At 45.4% G+C, this 19,091-nt stretch overlaps 1 protein-coding gene across 1 annotated transcript in view; it reads left to right on the top strand.

Annotated features, from left to right (window-relative positions):
• The window catches only part of LOC141103524 (calcium-activated chloride channel regulator 1-like), a 68,317-nt gene that overhangs the window by 16,688 nt on the left and 32,538 nt on the right, over window positions 1-19,091 (top strand). Inside the window, exon 4 of the mRNA XM_073593201.1 lies at window positions 3,928-4,036. Coding sequence (XP_073449302.1) covers window positions 3,928-4,036 — 109 coding nt within the window. The remainder of the gene's footprint in view (window positions 1-3,927; window positions 4,037-19,091) is intronic.

The following is a 19,091-nucleotide window of genomic DNA, read 5'->3' as shown; positions in this document are numbered from 1 at the left end:
CTGAAGCTCACTGGGGCAAGAGTGGGCTTATAGAAATAGTTTGGAGCAAAGAGTAAGGTTTATCACCTGGTACACAAAGATAGGCATGGCCATGCACTGTAAAAAATATTGTGCTGGGTCTACTCAAAAAAATTGAGGCAACTATTGGCATCAGCTTTTTAAGTACTGTCAATTAAACTTATTTTTGTCTGACTCATTAGACTTTTCATGTTGTTTAAGTAAAGCCAACTAAATTTTTTCAGTTTATAGACCATAGTGTTTTAAGTTAGGAATATATAACTTAACTTGTCTGGAACTTTAGTTTTAAGTAAAGGCAACTCATTTTTTCCAGTTTATACACCATAGGTTCAAGTAAAGCCAACTCAATCTTTCCAGTTTATAGACCATAGGTTCAAGTAAAGCCAACTCCATTTTTCCAGTTTCTAGAAAAGTTTAAGCTAGGAACACATGCATTGACTTATTTATTTTAAGTACTTATATAGCACCATAAATTTACAGAGCGCTTTACATATACATTTTACAATCACATCAGTCCCTGCCCTCAAGGAGCTTTCAATCTAAGATCCCTAACTCACATTCATACATACACATACTAGGGCCAGTTTACACAGGAGCCAATTACCCTACCAGCATGTCTTTGGAGTGTGGGAGGAAACCTACACAGGAACAGGATAGAACAAGTAGTGTCGTGGTCAGGATTCAAACCACAAACCTTTTGCTGCTATGCAAAAGTGCAAACCACTACACCACTGTGCTGCCCTATTAGTTACTTAGTTAATTACTTAGTTTTAAGTGATATTAATTCGTAACTTACTCAATTTTTTTAAGTTCGTAAAACGTATTTTCCAAATGTATTTGATATATGTTTAAAGGTTTTTATATAAATATAACACAATAATATGTTTTTTTAAAAAAGGAATAGTCTCATGAAACAGGCTTTTAAAACAAATTAACATTTATTTTTTATAAAGTGTTACAAATGTAATATTATTAAAGCAGCATCAAATGTAAATGTAAACATTTAAAGAAAAAAGAAAAAAATGCCTTTTTCTCAGCTAATCAAACTGAAACACACACATGTATATACAGTATATCTGTAAAGAATATAGAATACAGAATGTTTGAACTTTTTGTAAGCCTTTTAGGAAAATAATTTGCACTTTAACCACTTCAGGATTTGCCCCTTTAATGACCAGGCCATTTTTTGAGATATGACACTGCGCCGCTTTAACTGACAATTGTGCGGTCGTGCGACGATGTACCCAAACAAACTTGACGGCTTTTTTTCCCACAAATAGAGCTTTCTTTTGGTGGTATTTGATCACCTGTGCTGTTTTTAATTTTTGCGCTATAAACAAAACAAGACTGACAATTTTGAAAAAAAATTTTTTTTTTACTTTCTGCTATAATACATATCCAAAAATATATATATAAAACAAATTTATTCATTAGTTTAGCTGATATATATTCTACATATTTTGTTGATTGTTTTTACTGGTAATGGCGGTGATCTGCGATTTTTAGTGGGACTGCAACATTGCGGCGGACAAATATGTCCCCAAATGACACTTTTTGGGGACCAGTGACATTATTACATTGATCAGTGCTATAAAAATGCACTGATCAATGTATAAATGACACTAGCAGGGAAGGGGTTAACACTAGGGGCGATCAAGGGGTTAAGTGTGTTCCCTGGGTGTGTTCTAACTGTAGGGGGGATGGGCTACCAGGGACATGACAGAAATAGCTGGGAACAGAAGATCTCTGACATGTCATCTGGCAGAACAGGGAATCGCCCTGTTTACATAGGCAGATCCCCGTTCTGCTTCTGTATACCGCGATCGTGGGTCGCAGGTGGACATCGAGGTCGCCAGACCCGCGGGCACCCTCCTGCGGCACGTGGCACGTGTGCCCACTATCTCCTGTGCAAAGACCGACGTACACCTACGGCAGTTTGCGTAGGAGAGCCGACCTGCCGCAGTATAATGATGGTGGCTGGTCAGCAAGCAGTTAATGTGTGAACTTTTGAAGATAGATTCCTCACATCTAGCTCTAAAAAGATCTTCTGAAAAACTTCAAAGGTATATTTTAGGTTTTCAGGGTAGCTCAGGCTAAAAGCATAAATGAGTCTCATAATGATTCTTTCTGATACAAAATAAGAATGCTCCTTGAAAAAATACACTATACCAATATGAATGTTTTTCCTGCTAATGCAGCATGAATATGGAATATTTGTTTTTGAAATATAATAACATAGTGCAAAGTGGGCAGGGCTTTAGGTTACATAATCTAACGTTGAATGTCTAATATCTCAAAAACTGAACAAACAGAAACTTTGTTTTTGTGGTACAAATCAACACAAACAAATTGGTAAATTGTTTTAAAAATGTAATAACATGTGGTGCAAAATAGGAGAAGTTTCATCAACCATAATGCTCAATATCTCTGAAACCAAACCAGCACATGCGTTCGTTTTTGCAACACAAATCGGCACAGATGCAGTGCAAACGAATGCTATCTTTATTTTTAAATTTTAATAACATTGGGTGCAAAGTGGGCAGAGCTTGATGTTACATGGTCTGAATTTGAATTCCAATATCTCAAAAACCAAATGAATATTTCAACGGCTGAAATATTCATTTTTGTGGCACAAAATCATTTTTAAGCTTAACAGCTGGCGGTCCCTCACCCTGCGTCTTGGTTGCGTTCTGTAGAATGCAGTAAGCGCAAACTTTGCTTGCACACAAGTGAGTTGTCCCAATAGGTGTGTACAACGGACGTACGTCCATTTATTATGAATATATTAATCTGCAAATAAAATAAACATTTTGGATGGTATGTTAAGCAACATTTAAAGCATGTGAACGATAATTTTTCAATGTTCACTCTTACCTTTCAATGGCATTGCATGGCTTTGTAGTGACTTGGAAAAATTCTTGTCACTGGTGGCGCTCTCTTGTCCTGATGGGCCTCAAATGTATGGGAACTGCCTTGTGCAGGCTTTCAAAGTTCCAAAAGATGTCAAACTCTTTAAAATATACAGCATCAAAACTTGTGCGGTTGCACGTTTGGCAAACATATGCGTTCTGCAATTTCAGTCAAATGAAAAGATTATTTTTTTTAAGTAAATGTAACTCAATTAGAATATGGAAATGCACATACCTTAAAAGTTTTGTCTAGATTACTCAAAATTATACATTCTTTTTGTAAACGTAAAAGTTGTGTTTTAAGAACTAATGAAAATTAAAGCGGAGGTTCACTGAAAAAAAAAATAAAAGCCAGCAGCTACAAATAATGCAGCTGCTGACTTTTAATATATGGACACTTACCTGTCCAGGGAGCCCGCGATGTCAGCAGCCTAAGCCGATCCATCCTTTGGCTCTCGGCTGCTGCCGCCGCCATCCTCGGTATGGAATAAGGAAGTGAAGCCGTGCGGCTTCACTTCCTGGTTCCCTACTGCCCATGCGCGAGTCGCGCTGCGTGTCCTCTCTGGTCCCTGCTGTGTTGTGTGTCTCACAGAACACAGCGGTGGAGGAGAGCGTAGGCGCCGGAAGTGGCGTAGGTCACCGCAAGCTGCGCGGTGATCTATGCCAGGAAATGGGAGCAAATACCTGTATTAGACAGGTATCTGCTCCCTCCTCCCCCCTGAAAGGTGCCAAATGTGACACCGGAGGGGGGAGGAATACAAAAAGTGGAAGTTCCATTTTAGGGTGGAACTCCACTTTAAGTAAGGTACTTAAAATATCAAAGTAAATTACTTACTGTAACATTTATTTTTATGTTGAAAATTATAAAATTTTTATGTTAAAATTACAAGCCAACAGAATCATTTTTATCAGTGTGGGCACCTTGAAATAGTGGTTCCCATGTTTTTCTGTAAATTTTAAATAATGATGTTACCTTAACACTATTCTCTTGTATTTGCAGGAAGAGTGTTTGTCCATGAATGGGCTCATTTAAGATGGGGTGTCTTTGATGAATACAATAATGGTGTTCCCTTCTACATTTCAAGTGGTCTTACAATAGAATCTACAAGGTAAATGTATGATATCCAATACAGCAAATATATCAGCACCATCAGGGCCGATCCTAGGGTCACAGACGCCTGGGTGCAGAAATATTTCTGGCGCCCCCACATGGGCGTGGTTATCTTACCAACTCCTCCCCTTTACAAATGATTCTATGGCAACTACTCAAACACAGAGCTGCTCCCCTAAGAAGTCTTTGTTACCCTGAAATCCTCCGATGATCTCTTAACAATAAAGAAAATACAGGAAGAGAGAACACTAATGAGACCTGAAGGGCAGTCTCTCTCAGAGACTGCAGACATGATACAAGAGATGGTCAGAGACTGCAGATATAGTACAAGAGATGGTCAGAGACTGCAGACATGATACAAGAGATGGTCAGAGACTGCAGACATAGTACAGGAGATGATCAGAGACTGTAGACATGATAGAAGAGACAGTCAGAGACTGCAGACATAGTACAGGAGATGATTAGAGACTGTAGACATGATAGAAGAGACAGTCAGAGACTGCAGACATAGTACAGGAGATGGTCAGAGACTGCAGACATAGTACAGGAGATGGTCAGAGACTGCAGACATAGTACAGGAGATGATCAGAGACTGCAGACATGATACAAGAGATGGTCAGAGACTGCAGACATGGTACAGGAGATGATCAGGGACTGTAGAGATTATACAAGAGACAGTCAGAGACTGCAGACATAGTACAGGAGATGGTCAGAGACTGCAGACATGGTACAGGAGATGATCAGAGACTGCAGAGATAGTACAAGAGGTGATCAGAGACTGTAGACATGATACAAGAGATGGTCAGAGACTGCAGACATAGTACAGGAGATGGTCAGAGACTGCAGACATAGTACAGGAGATGATCAGAGACTGCAGACATGGTACAGGAGTTGGTCAGAGACTGCAGACATAATACAGGAGATGATCAGAGACTGCAGACATAGTACAGGAGATGATCAGAGACTGCAGAAATGGTACAGGAGATGATCAGAGACTGCAGACATAGTACAGGAGATGATCAGAGACTGCAGACATGGTACAGGAGATGATCAGAGACTGTAGACATAGTACAGGAGATGATCAGAGACTGCAGACATGGTACAGGAGATGATCAGAGACTGCAGACATGGTACAGGAGATGGTCAGAGACTGCAGACATGGTACAGGAGATGGTCAGAGACTGCAGACATAGTACAGGAGATGGTCAGAGACTGCAGACATAGTACAGGAGATGGTCAGAGATTGTAGACATAGTACAGGAGATGATCAGTGACTGCAGACATGATACAAGAGATGGTCAGAGACTGCAGACATAGTACAGGAGATGGTCAGAGACTGCAGACATGATACAAGAGATGGTCAGAGACTGCAGATATAGTACAGGAGATTGTCAGAGACTGCAGACATGACACAAGAGATGGTCAGAGACTGCAGACATAATACAGGAGATGGTTGGAGACTGTAGACATGATACAAGAGACAGTCAGAGACTGCAGACATAGTACAGGAGATGATCAGAGACTGTAGACATGATAGAAGAGACAGTCAGAGACTGCAGACATAGTACAGGAGATGGTCAGAGACTGCAGACATAGTACAGGAGATGATCAGAGACTGCAGACATGATACAAGAGATGGTCAGAGACTGCAGACATGGTACAGGAGATGATCAGGGACTGTAGAGATTATACAAGAGACAGTCAGAGACTGCAGACATAGTACAGGAGATGGTCAGAGACTGCAGACATGGTACAGGAGATGATCAGAGACTGCAGAGATAGTACAGGAGGTGATCAGAGACTGTAGACATGATACAAGAGACAGTCAGAGACTGCAGACATAGTACAGGAGATGGTCAGAGACTGCAGACATAGTACAGGAGATGGTCAGAGACTGCAGACATGGTACAGGAGTTGGTCAGAGACTGCAGACATAATACAGGAGATGGTCAGAGACTAGACATGATAGAAGAGACAGTCAGAGACTGCAGACATAGTACAGGCGATGGTCAGAGACTGTAGACACGATACAAGAGACAGTCAGAGCCTGCAGACATAGTACAGGAGATGATCAGAGACTGCAGACATGATACAAGAGATGGTCAGAGACTGCAGACATAGTACAGGAGATGGTCAGAGACTGCACACATAGTACAGGAGATGGTCAGAGACTGCAGACATAGTACAGGAGATGGTCAGAGACTGCAGACATGGTACAGGAGTTGGTCAGAGACTGCAGACATGGTACAGGAGATGGTCAGAGACTAGACATGATAGAAGAGACAGTCAGAGACTGCAGACATAGTACAGGCGATGGTCAGAGACTGTAGACACGATACAAGAGACAGTCAGAGCCTGCAGACATAGTACAGGAGATGATCAGAGACTGCAGACATGATACAAGGGATGGTCAGAGACTGCAGACATAGTACAGGAGATGGTCAGAGACTGCAGACATGATACAAGAGATGGTCAGAGACTGCAGACATAGTACAGGAGATGGTCAGAAAGGGCAGACATAATACAGGAGATGGTCAGAGACTACAGACAAGATAGAATAGATGGTCAGAGACTGCAGACATTATACAAGAGACAGTCAGACACTGCAGACATGGTACAGAAGCTGGTCAGAGACTGCAGACATGATACAAGAGATGGTCAGAGACTATAGACATGATACAAGAGACAGTCAGAGACTGCAGACATAGTACAGGAGATGGTCAGAGACTGCAGACACAATACAGGAGATGATCAGAGACTGCAGACATAGTACAGGAGATGATCAGAGACTGCAGAAATGGTACAGGAGATGATCAGAGACTGCAGACATAGTACAGGAGATGATCAGAGACTGCAGACATGGTACAGGAGATGATCAGAGACTGTAGACATAGTACAGGAGATGATCAGAGACTGCAGACATGGTACAGGAGATAATCAGAGACTGCAGACATGGTACAGGAGATGATCAGAGACTGCAGACATGGTACAGGAGATGGTCAGAGACTGCAGACATAGTACAGGAGATGGTCAGAGACTGCGGACATAGTACAGGAGATGGTCAGAGACTGTAGACATAGTACAGGAGATGATCAGAGACTGCAGACATGATACAAGAGATGGTCAGAGACTGCAGACATAGTACAGGAGATGGTCAGAGACTGTAGACATAGTACAGGAGATGATCAGAGACTGCAGACATGATACAAGAGATGGTCAGAGACTGCAGATATAGTACAAGAGATGGTCAGAGACTGCAGACATGATACAAGAGATGGTCAGAGACTGCAGACATAGTACAGGAGATGATCAGAGACTGTAGACATGATAGAAGAGACAGTCAGAGACTGCAGACATAGTACAGGAGATGGCCAGAGACTGTAGACACGATACAAGAGACAGTCAGAGACTGCAGACATAGTACAGGAGATGATCAGAGACTGAAAGACTGCAGACATGATACAAGAGATGGTCAGAGACTGCAGACATAGTACAGGAGATGGTCAGAGACTGCAGACATGATACAAGAGATGGTCAGAGACTGCAGACATAGTACAGGAGATGGTCAGAAACGGCAGACATAATACAGGAGATGGTCAGAGACTACAGACAAGATAGAATAGATGGTCAGAGACTGCAGACATTATACAAGAGACAGTCAGACACTGCAGACATGGTACAGAAGCTGGTCAGAGATTGCAGACATGATACAAGAGATGATCAGAGACTGTAGACATGGTACAGGAGATGATCAGAGACTGCAGACATGGTACAGGAGATGATCAGAGACTGCAGACATGGTACAGGAGATGGTCAGAGACTGCAGACATAGTACAGGAGATGGTCAGAGACTGCAGACATAGTACAGGAGATGGTCAGAGACTGCAGACATAGTACAGGAGATGATCAGAGACTGCAGACATAGTACAGGAGATGATCAGAGACTGCAGACATAGTACAGGAGATGATCAGAGACTGCAGACATGATACAAGAGATGGTCAGAGACTGCAGACATAGTACAGGAGATGGTCAGAGACTGCAGACATGATACAAGAGATGATCAGAGACTGTAGACATGGTACAGGAGATGATCAGAGACTGCAGACATGGTACAGGAGATGATCAGAGACTGCAGACATGGTACAGGAGATGATCAGAGACTGCAGACATGGTACAGGAGATGGTCAGAGACTGCAGACATAGTACAGGAGATGGTCAGAGACTGCAGACATAGTACAGGAGATGGTCAGAGACTGCAGACATAGTACAGGAGATGATCAGAGACTGCAGACATAGTACAGGAGATGATCAGAGACTGCAGACATGATACAAGAGATGGTCAGAGACTGCAGACATAGTACAGGAGATGGTCAGAGACTGCAGACATGATACAAGAGATGGTCAGAGACTGCAGATATAGTACAGGAGATGGTCAGAGACTGCAGACATGATACAAGAGATGGTCAGAGACTGCAGACATAATACAGGAGATGGTTGGAGACTGTAGACATGATACAAGAGACAGTCAGAGACTGCAGACATAGTACAGGAGATGATCAGAGACTGTAGACATAGTACAGGAGATGGTCAGAGACTGCAGACATAGTACAGGAGATGGTCAGAGACTGCAGACATAGTACAGGAGATGGTCAGAGACTGCAGAGATAGTACAGGAGGTGATCAGAGACTGTAGACATGGTACAGGAGATGGTCAGAGACTGCAGACATAGTACAGGAGATGGTCAGAGACTGCAGACATAGTACAGGAGATGGTCAGAGACTGTAGACATAGTACAGGAGATGATCCGAGACTGTAGACATGATAGAAGAGACAGTCAGAGACTGCAGACATGGTACAGGAGATGGTCAGAGACTGTAGACATGATAGAAGAGACAGTCAGAGACTGCAGACATAGTACAGGAGATGATCAGAGACTGTAGACATGATAGAAGAGACAGTCAGAGACTGCAGACATGGTACAGGAGATGGTCAGAGACTGTAGACATGATAGAAGAGACAGTCAGAGACTGCAGACATAGTACAGGAGATGGTCAGAGACTGCAGACATAGTACAGGAGATGATCAGAGACTGTAGACATGATAGAAGAGACAGTCAGAGACTGCAGACATAGTACAGGAGATGGTCAGAGAATGCAGACATGGTACAGGAGATGAACAGAGACTGCAGACATGGTACAGGAGATGGTCAGAGACTGTAGACACGATACAAGAGACAGTCAGAGACTGCAGACATAGTACAGGAGACGGTCAGAGACTGCAGACGTGATACAAGAGATGGCCAGAGACTGCAGACATAATACAGGAGATGGTCAGAGACTACAGACAAGATAGAATAGATGGTCAGAGACTGTAGACATGATACAAGAGACAGTCAGACACTGCAGACATGGTACAGAAGCTGGTCAGAGATTGCAGACATGATACAAGAGATGGTCAGAGACTGCAGATATGATACAAGAGATGGTCAGAGACTGCAGACATGATACAAGAGATGGTCAGAGACTGCAGACATGATACAGGAGATGGTCAGAGACTGCAGACATAATGCAAGAGATGGTCAGAGACTGCAGACATGATACAAGAGATGGTCAGAGACTGCAGACATGATACAAGAGAAGGTCAGAGACTGCAGACATGATACAGGAGATGGTCAAAAACTGCAGACATGATACAACAGAAGGTCAAAGACTGAAGACATGATACAAGAGAAGGTCAGAGACTGCAGACATGATACAAGAGAAGGTCAGAGACTGCAGACATGATACAAGAGATGGTCAGAGACTGCAGATATAATACAGGAGATGGTCAGAGACTGCAGTTCCTATGGAGGTTAGTAGATAATGGCCGATCGGCCCTCTCACCTGAACCAGTGATGGTTCCTCTGATCAGGAGTCAGCTCACTCTGAATTGCCCGTGGCGACTCCGCTGGGTAGCACCCAGATCTGTATTCTGGCAGTGACTCCATTCCTTTCTCCGCCAGGGATGGCGCTAGGCTGTGTGTCTTTCCCTCTGGTGGCGCAGGGCAGTGGGGTTTCCTCTCTGATGGTGTTCCCTCAGCACTGCCCTCTCCCTCTGGAGTCCTGGGTGTACTTCCCTGAAAGCTTTCCCAGGCTCCTGTATCTCTCTCTCTCCCATTCAGCTGAGCCTGCTGTGTGGGCTGCAGTTTCCGTGTTACAGTGGGGCTGCTACATGTCTCACAATCCTCTTCTTTGCTCCTTTTTCTATTCTATTTTTTCCCTGGCTGATATGAAGGCGGGGGAAGAAACATAGTGGGAGGCTGTGCTGGCCAGCGCCGCTCACTAGTATAGCAGTGCACATGCGGAGGAGAGGGAGAGGGAGGGGCGAAAGAAGAGCCCGCAGCTGCAGTGACGTCACTAGGGTTGGTGTTACCAGGTGCGGTATAACATGGTGTCACCCCCCTTCCACCAACTTTAGTTGCCCCTCAGTACAGACCCCCCTCACTGCAGCTGCGGGGTCTTCTTTCACCCGTTCCCCTCCCTCTCCTCCGCAAGTATAGACCCCCCTTCGTCAGTGCAAGCCCCCCACTAAGTATAAACCCCCCTCTCAGTACAGACCCCCCCTTCATCAGTATAGACCCCCCAGGACAAACCACCCCCCTCCATTAGTAGACCCCCACCAGGACAATCCCCCCTCCATTATTTCAGATCCCCCCCAGGACAAAGCCCCCTCCATTAGTACAGACCCCCCACAGGACAACCCCCCCTTCATTAGTACAGACCCCCCAGGACAACCCCCCTCCATTAGTACAGACCCCCAGGACAAACCCCCCTCCATTAGTACAGACCCCCCACCAGGACAAACCCCCCTCCATTAGTACAGACCCCCCACCAGGACAAACCCCCCTCCATTAGTACAGACCCCCCCAGGACACCCCCCCTCCATTAGTACAGACCCCCCCGGACAAACACCCCCCCTCTATTAGTACAGACCCCCCCAGGACAAATCCCCCCTCTATTAGTACAGACCCCCCCAGGACAAATCCCCCCTCCATTAGTACAGACCCCCCCAGGACAAATCCCCTCTCCATTAGTACAGACCCCCCAGGAGAAACTCCCCTCCATTAGTACAGACCCCCCAGGACAAATCCCCTCTCCATTAGTACAGACCCCCCAGGACAAATCCCCCCTCCATTAGTACAAATTAGTACAGACCCCCCAGGACAAATCCCTCCATTAGTACAGACCCCCCCAGGACAACCCCCCCTCCATTAGTACAGACCCCCCAGGGCAACTCCCCCTCCATTAGTACAGACCCCCCAGGACAACCCCCCCATTAGTACAGACCCCCCAGGACAACCCCCTATTAGTACAGACCCCCTCAGTACAGACACATTAACACCCGGGCGGCAGCTAGAGAGGACAGTGTGCAGCCGCGTCGCCCGGGTGAAGAGCAGATCGAGACAGCCAGGCAGCAGCTTAGGCGGGAGTGAGAGACAGAGGAGGAGAGAACCTGTGTCAGGCTGCAGGCAAGGGCCGCCCCCCCTCCCCAGCGAAGTCACTGCGCAGCTGGTCTCTCTCAACACAGAGACCAGCCGCTCCGATCTCCGGCAGCTGCTCTCCTCTGACAGGAGGAGGAGGGAGGGGGGACGGTCACGGGCTCTAGCAGTGTGTAAAGCACAGCGGCGCAGCCGCTCCGCGGCGGTGACCTGCTGCGGACAGAGCTACTTCTGCACACGGAGGGGAGGAGGAGGAGGGAGGGGAGCACTCTGGCTCTTCAGCGCAGTTCTTCAGCCCCTTGAGCTCCTGGTCTCTCACTGGACCCTCCAATTCACTGACTCTGAATCCCTGGAGCTCCTCAAAGCTTTGCAATGGTATCTCCCTCAAGCATCACCCACGCTTCCCTTCTGGGTCCCTAGCTTTGCACTCCAGATACTTTTTTTTTTTTTTTTTTGAAAAAATTTTTATTGATGTTTACATAGCATAAACAGGTACAGTGCAGTAATATCAAAGCAGGTTATCTCATATACATACAAAATAAGTGTATATGTCTTAGCGTAGATAAGGCGGGAACAAAGCAAATCTAACTTATAAAAATGGGGGGGACGGGGAGGAGGGGAGGGGAATCTGCCAAGCGGATTATTGTTTCCTAAAGATTAAGAGCTGATTAACATAGTACCCAGTACAATGGGTGTATTACAGTGTATTACAATACAACCTCAGGAGTGGAAGCATAGTATAGACACGAATGCCCTATAAGGATGCATTATATTCAAACAGTAACAATGTTGGCTGTGTGAGTAACCAATGTCAGATATACGGGAGACATGGAAGTCAAGGGGCTGTGATGACTTTGTGTGAAATTATGGTGTAAGAAGGCTGGGGGGGTCCGTCTGGGTAGGATACTTAATTTTAAGGTTGCCCAGAGAATTTGAGATATCTCTTTTCAGGTACCAATCAGTGTATCGGAATGGGCGCATGACATCTTGTAGAGCCGTCTGGGTGAATGTGGCTTCTATATATTTACGCCACCTCATGAAGAAGCGTGAAGTAGAGCGAAAGTTCAGTGAAATGGTGTCGAGCCGTTCCATGTAGAAAAGTGACATCATAGCTTTTTTTACTTCGGGTAGTGCAGGTGGCGACGTTGAAATCCAATGTTTCATTATCGTTCTGCGAGCTACTAGAAGGAGTAGATGTGCCCATTGGGGAATATTTGTAGGTCCTCTGGTTGTTGGAGGAGCTGTTTGGGGCGTATATCCAAATAGGCATAGTAGTTGATCCCTTGGGATTTTTGTTTTGTTGATCCTGTCAATGTGATCCAAGATAGCGTTCCAAAATGTAGTTATGGCTGTGCAGTCCCAGAGGCGGTGCAATAGGGTGGGGCGTGGTTCCGAGCACCAGGGGCATTTCATTTGACTTGGATCGTTTTTGGTGAAGTGAAAAGGAAAGTATGCTCTGTGTATAATTTTGAATTGGGTTTCCCGCCAAGTTTCAGATATCGTTAGTTTGCGGACTTGTCTGTATCCTTCAAGTATTTTTTCTGACAGTTCCTCATCTCCTAAGATAGTAGACCATTTATGAAATGGTTTGAGGTGGTATTTTGCAGATTGATGTTGGATGAGGTAGGAGTAGAGATTGGTGATGGAGTAGTCATTTTGCAGTAGTACCGTGTCTATGAAGGATTTCTGGAAGGGGTCAGATTTGGGTCCATAGCAAGACTTCAAATAGTCGATTAATTGGAAGTAGAAGAATATATGTTTTGATGGTAAGGAGAATTCGCTTGCCAGTGACCGAAAAGGTTTGAAACGTCCCGAGTTGCCTTGGTATACGGAGATTACTTTCGTGAGGCCATTGGATCCCCATTGGTCAAACGCTTTGTGCATCGTGGATGGGAGAAACATAGGGTTTCCTTGGATGGGTAGATGTCTTGAGATATTTGAGGGGAGCCCCAATAATTTTCGTGTCTCCCTCCAGGCAATTATAGTATCTCTGATAAGTGTATTTGACTTGAGGTGAGGTGGTAGAGCGTTGAGGTTAGAATGGAGGATAGCTGATAACGTGTGAGGTGAAGTCATGGCACCTTCAAGAGAGGTATTGCAGTATTTCGATTTTCCGTTTAGCCAATCCAACCCTTGCCTAAGCAAACAGGACAGATTATAAAAACGTAAATTGGGTAGACCCGCCCCACCCTCGGACTTCGGGAGACATAATTTTTGTAGTGCAATACGTGTTTTTTTGCGAGACCAAATAAAAGTAGTTAATGCTTTATATATTTTCTGTACATCTGAGTGTTTTAGTAATAAAGGTATGGTCTGCATTGGATAAAGCAAGCGCGCAAACGACACCATTTTGAATAAGTGACATCTCCCAAAGAGCGAGAGGGGGAGGGCCGCCCAAGCTTCCAACTCCTGCACAATCTTGGTTATTAAAGGTGGGTAGTTAAGTACATAAAGAGAAGAGGGTTCGCGTCCTATGTGTATGCCTAGATAGGTAATATATCGGGTCGTCACTGTGAATGGTGATAGATGTTTCCATTTAGTTGATAATCGTGTGTGTAGTGGCAAGATTTCGCTTTTATCGAGGTTAATTTTAAAGCCCGAGCTCGATTGAAAAGCCGCAAAGAGTTCTTGCAGTTTTTCAAAGTCTGAAAGAGGATTAGTGGAGAACAACAATATGTCGTCCGCGAATAAAGCGGATCTGAGAACTTGGTCTCCTATTGTGATCCCGCTAACCCCATCTTGTGCGTTGAGTAGTCTGGAAAGTGGTTCTATGGCTAAGTTAAAAAGTAAGGGGGAAAGTGGGCAGCCCTGTCTCGTTCCCTTGGTCAGAGGGATCGAGGCCGATACGAAGTCAGGGGTGACCAGTCGTGCCGTCGGGGATGCATACATTTGTTGAAGGAAATTTAAGATAGAGCCCGTGAAGCCAAATTGTTGTAGTACTCGAAATAGCCAAGACCAATTAACGTTGTCAAAAGCCTTTTCGGCATCTAATGATATAATAGCGACATCCTGGTCTGGGTGGGTTGTAGCGTAGTGCAGCGCCATTAGTACTTTTCGTATGTTCAAAGTGGCTGATCGACCTGAAACAAATCCCGATTGAGCTGGGTGTAGCAATGAAGGGAGAAGATGTGCTAAGCGGGACGCAATAATTTTAGAGAGAATTTTGACGTCTACGTTTATGAGGGAAATTGGGCGATAAGAGCCTGGGAGTTGGGGGTCTTTTCCTTTTTTAGCTATCAGTTTTATGTGGGCTTGTGTCCCTGTAGGGAGATATGGTCCCCCATCCCACATGGCTGCATATACGTGTTTTAGGGTGTCTGGGATGAAGTCGTTGGTCATTTTATAAAATTCAGCTGTGTAGCCGTCTGGACCTGGGGCTTTAGTAGATGACATATTTTTGATCGTTCGTCGGATATCGTCGGTTGTGATAGGTGCATTAAGTGCCTCTAGTTGTACAGCTTGAAGTTTGGGCAGATGTACTTTGGATAGGAGGGCTTCCGTAGTGGTTGGGTCAGTTTGGTCAGCAGCATATAAATCTGTGTAATATTTTGTGAGTATGTTACTGATTTCATCAGTAGATGTAATAAGGGATCCATCCGCATTTCTCAAAGTGGAGATACGGGTGGGTCGTCTCGTTCCTGCACATAGTTTAGCCAGTAGTTTACCAGCTTTGTTGCCATACCTGTGGAAGTGTAGTTTAGAGTATGCCATCCTAGCCGCCTCCTGTTGTTCCGCCCAAAGATCAAACGTGCACTTAGCTTGTCTCCATGTTCGGATATTTTCGGGTGTGCGATTTAGAGTCAGACAGTCATGGGCTGTACGTAGTGCTTCACTAGCTTGCCGGTATTGTTGTTTAGAGTGTTTTTTGAATTGTGTGGTATATGAAATGATCGTCCCTCTGAGGAAGGCTTTGCCAGCTTCCCAGAAGAGATTGGGTTCGGTAATATGAGCTCCATTGGTGGAGACATAGTCGTTCCAAGCTGTGTTTAACGTGTGTTGAAAGTCTTGGTTGTCCATCAAGTAAGGTGGAAATCGCCATATGGGCGAAGGAGATGAAGGTGCCATCTGTGTCATGTGTATAGATATGGGGCTATGATCTGATATTCTAGCGTCTAAAATTTCTGTTTCGCAGAGGGTGTTGATTAGTGCAGGGGAGGCAAAAAAGTAATCAATGCGTGAAAAGGAGTTGTGTGGGGGTGAGAAGAAGGTGTATTCCCTATCTGTCGGGTGGTATAGACGCCAAGTATCAACATATTGCATGGAAGCAATAGCTTGCGCCAATAAAGTAGAGTCAGGCGTCTGCGATGTGGGATTATGTGTTCGGTGGGTTGAATATCCTGTGCGGTCTGCTAGTGTGGATATGACCGAGTTGAAGTCTCCTCCTACGAGGTGTAGTGTCTCAGGAGCAGAGAGTGTCCATTGCACCATGTCTTGGAAGAAGGATGTGTCTGGTGAGTTAGGAGCATATATGTTAGTGACAGCCACTTGTTTGTTGTCTAATGTCAGGTGCAGGGTCATTTTGCGGCCTGATGAGTCGATCCTAACGTCTCTTAATGTATGTTTTAAGTTTTTATGTATTAATATGGCTACACCTGCTTTGCGGCCTATTGCAGGCGATCCATATACTGTACCTACCCATAATTTACGTAAGCGTGGTAGATCGTCTGCAGACAGGTGCGTTTCCTGTAGCAGGGCCACATCTGTCTGAAGACGTTTTAGATGTCTAAGGATAGCCATCCGCTTACATGGAGAGCGGAGTCCCTTAACATTCCATGAAATAAATTTTAAGTGGTTCTCACCGGTTGAAGAGGCCATGTCCGATGTTGAGGAATATATTGGGTTAAGGATATGGAATAATGTCCCCAATCGGGCAATGCATCTGTAATCTGAAAGTCACCTAAGCTTCCTGAGGTTATAGGTATTGAACAGGTGATTACAGTCGATAGGTAAACATGTCTAAGATCAATAATAAAGAACCGCTTGGCAGAGGTTAAATGGGAAAAACCTTTAACATGTATGATGGGCTTCACTTTTTTCCACATGAGGTTCTATTACTTCTCACGGCTCCCATCGATCTCCCGCCTCACTCTCAGCTTCAGGTTTTAAGCCAGAGGGAGGGGGGTAGAAGGGGATTGAGGAGGGAATTTGAGTAAATTGGGAGACTTAGGGACTGAGGTTTTACAAGGGGGATAGCAAGTCTTCACCAAAGAGGGCGGCGTCTTTGAAGGATTGATTTTGTAAAATAGAATTGGAAGTAAGGGGAATCAGAGGATTAGATCTGCAATTGAAGCCTCAGTTGTGGTTAAACAGTGTAGCCCAAAAAAGAAATACGATACCATTATGATTAATCAAACAAATATTGAACAAACAAAACCGTGTCCAAGTATAGCAGCATGTTGCAGTATTAACTGCGGCTATTCACTTAGGCATATAAGGCGTGAAAAATATAGAAGCAACGTAAGGAAAGAGTAAAGGGAGCATATGGGGAGAGTAGTACTACCCGTCTCTCAGATAGGTGGAGCAACATCTGGCCTTATGTAGGTCATCAGCGGTATCCCGAACGATCCTCTTTCTGTGCAGCACGAAGACGCTTGTATGGGGGTTTGGTTGGGCTACGCTGGGGTTTTGCATATGAAGATGAAGAGGTCCCCGATGCAGTAGCATAGTCCTCTGTTGAGTTATGTTCCATTTCCGTGTTCAGGGTAGAGACAAATTTTTCCGCTTCGTCAGGTGTGGTGAAGGTGAGTTGTTCTCCATCGTGGGTTTGAACTCGAAGAGTTGCCGGGTAAACCAAGGAGAATCTGAGCTGGTTGTTGTATAGAATGGAGCATATTGGAGAAAATGCTTTGCGCTTATTCATGACCTCAACAGAGTAGTCCGCGAATAATAGCAGTTTCGCGCCATCAACTGTTAGTGAGCGGGAGCGACGAAACCTTTGCATGATGGCATTCTTATCTGCATAGTTCAAATATTTGACAATAACATGTCGGGGTTTTATGCGGGTTTCCGTATATTGCCCAATGCGATGCGCTCTTTCTACTATGCATGGTATGCGAAGGCCCAGTTGTTCAGGAATGATCTGTGCACATATGTTTGTTAATTGTTGAGTAGTAATTGATTCAGGAAGTCCTATTATCCTCAAATTGTTTCGTCTCGAACGATTTTCGAGATCGTCGAGTTTTTCCCAGATTTCTCTGTGGGTAATGCTCATACGTGCTACAGCAGCTGATGTGGCAGCAGCTTCATCTTCCAAGGAGGAGATCCGTTCCTCCGTGAGTGAAATCCTCTGTGCTTGTGCCTGTACTTCTGCATGCAGCATCTCTAGCCCTCTGCTTACTGCTGTGTCCACTGTGGTAGCTAGAGTCGGTCCCAGCAGCGCTACAACTGCCTGGGCTATGCCTTCAGGTGAAGCAGGGTCAGCAGCTATGGTTACTGGGGCTGAGGGATGTAAGGTGGGCAGTTGTGGAGGCTGTGGAGGCGGCTGCAGCTGTTCTGCTGGAGAAATCACGGCCGCCATTTTAGCTGCGCCTGTCTCTGTCCCTTCTGCCTGTGTCAGTGAGGCGGACGCCGCTCGGGCGTATGATCGCTCCCCAAAGCGATCCATATGTGTCCCCTCTGTGTGGCGGTGTAAGGGGGGGTCTCCCCGAGGCTTTAGCTGGGTTTTTAGGCCGGTTTAGTGGAGAGTGCAGCGGGAGCTGAGGGTTCCTACCTCCTCCTCATGTGGCGCCGGAACCGGAAGTCTCAGATACTTTTTAAGCTTCACCCCTGCTAACTGGCTCGGTCCCTGGCTTGACTCACAAGGCTGCACTGCAAGCGTCACCTCCGTTAGTTGGGTCCCTGACTTGATCACCGCCTGAAGTTTCCTGATTCTCCACTGTGCCCGTTTGGTGAGAATGCTGCTCTGATACTTGCTTCGGTTACTCACTGTGGTCCCTGGTAAAGGTGATTGGTCCCTTAGTTGTGACAGCTTCCCTTCTACCTCCGACTATGACAGGTTCTCCGGCTTGTGCAACCATCACTTCTGGTTGGACTGCAAGCCGCAATCCCAAACTTGCGCTGCCCTCTTACTTCTGGATAGGCCCTCATACAGCCTGGCAGCCAGATGCCCCCGGGATAGGCTCAATCTCTGGCCTAGCAGCCTGGGGCGTACGACACACGTCCACACAGACAGCCGTCCAGGTGACACAGAACATAGATCACCGGCCTCATCCGAAATATATAGGTTCTTCCAACAGGCCAAGGGATTCAAGAAAACCCCTGCCCATTGGCTGAGACGTCCCATATACCCATAACCTGACCTTGGGTTGCCCTTCTTATATCTAGTACCTCCAAGTACCCGGCCACCCAGCGGTAGAAGAGAAAAGTGCAATTGACCAGGGTAACTGCTCCTGGCAAGTAAATTTGTGAGGATCTCCCTGACTAAACCCCAGGGTGCTACAAAACTACTGAAGTTTACTTTAAAGCCCAACTGGGAAACTTTAAAATTCTCCCTTGCACTGGGGCTGCACCCACACTGCATAAGTTAATTGCTCATTAAGGGACACAGAAAAGAAATTATATTTACCCATTCCTTC

The sequence above is a fragment of the Aquarana catesbeiana genome, linkage group LG07, assembly GCF_042186555.1.
Source record: "Aquarana catesbeiana isolate 2022-GZ linkage group LG07, ASM4218655v1, whole genome shotgun sequence".
In the NCBI taxonomy this organism is placed as follows: domain Eukaryota; kingdom Metazoa; phylum Chordata; class Amphibia; order Anura; family Ranidae; genus Aquarana; species Aquarana catesbeiana.
Note: the sequence above shows the minus strand (reverse complement) of the source record. Positions and strands in the feature narration are given on the sequence as shown.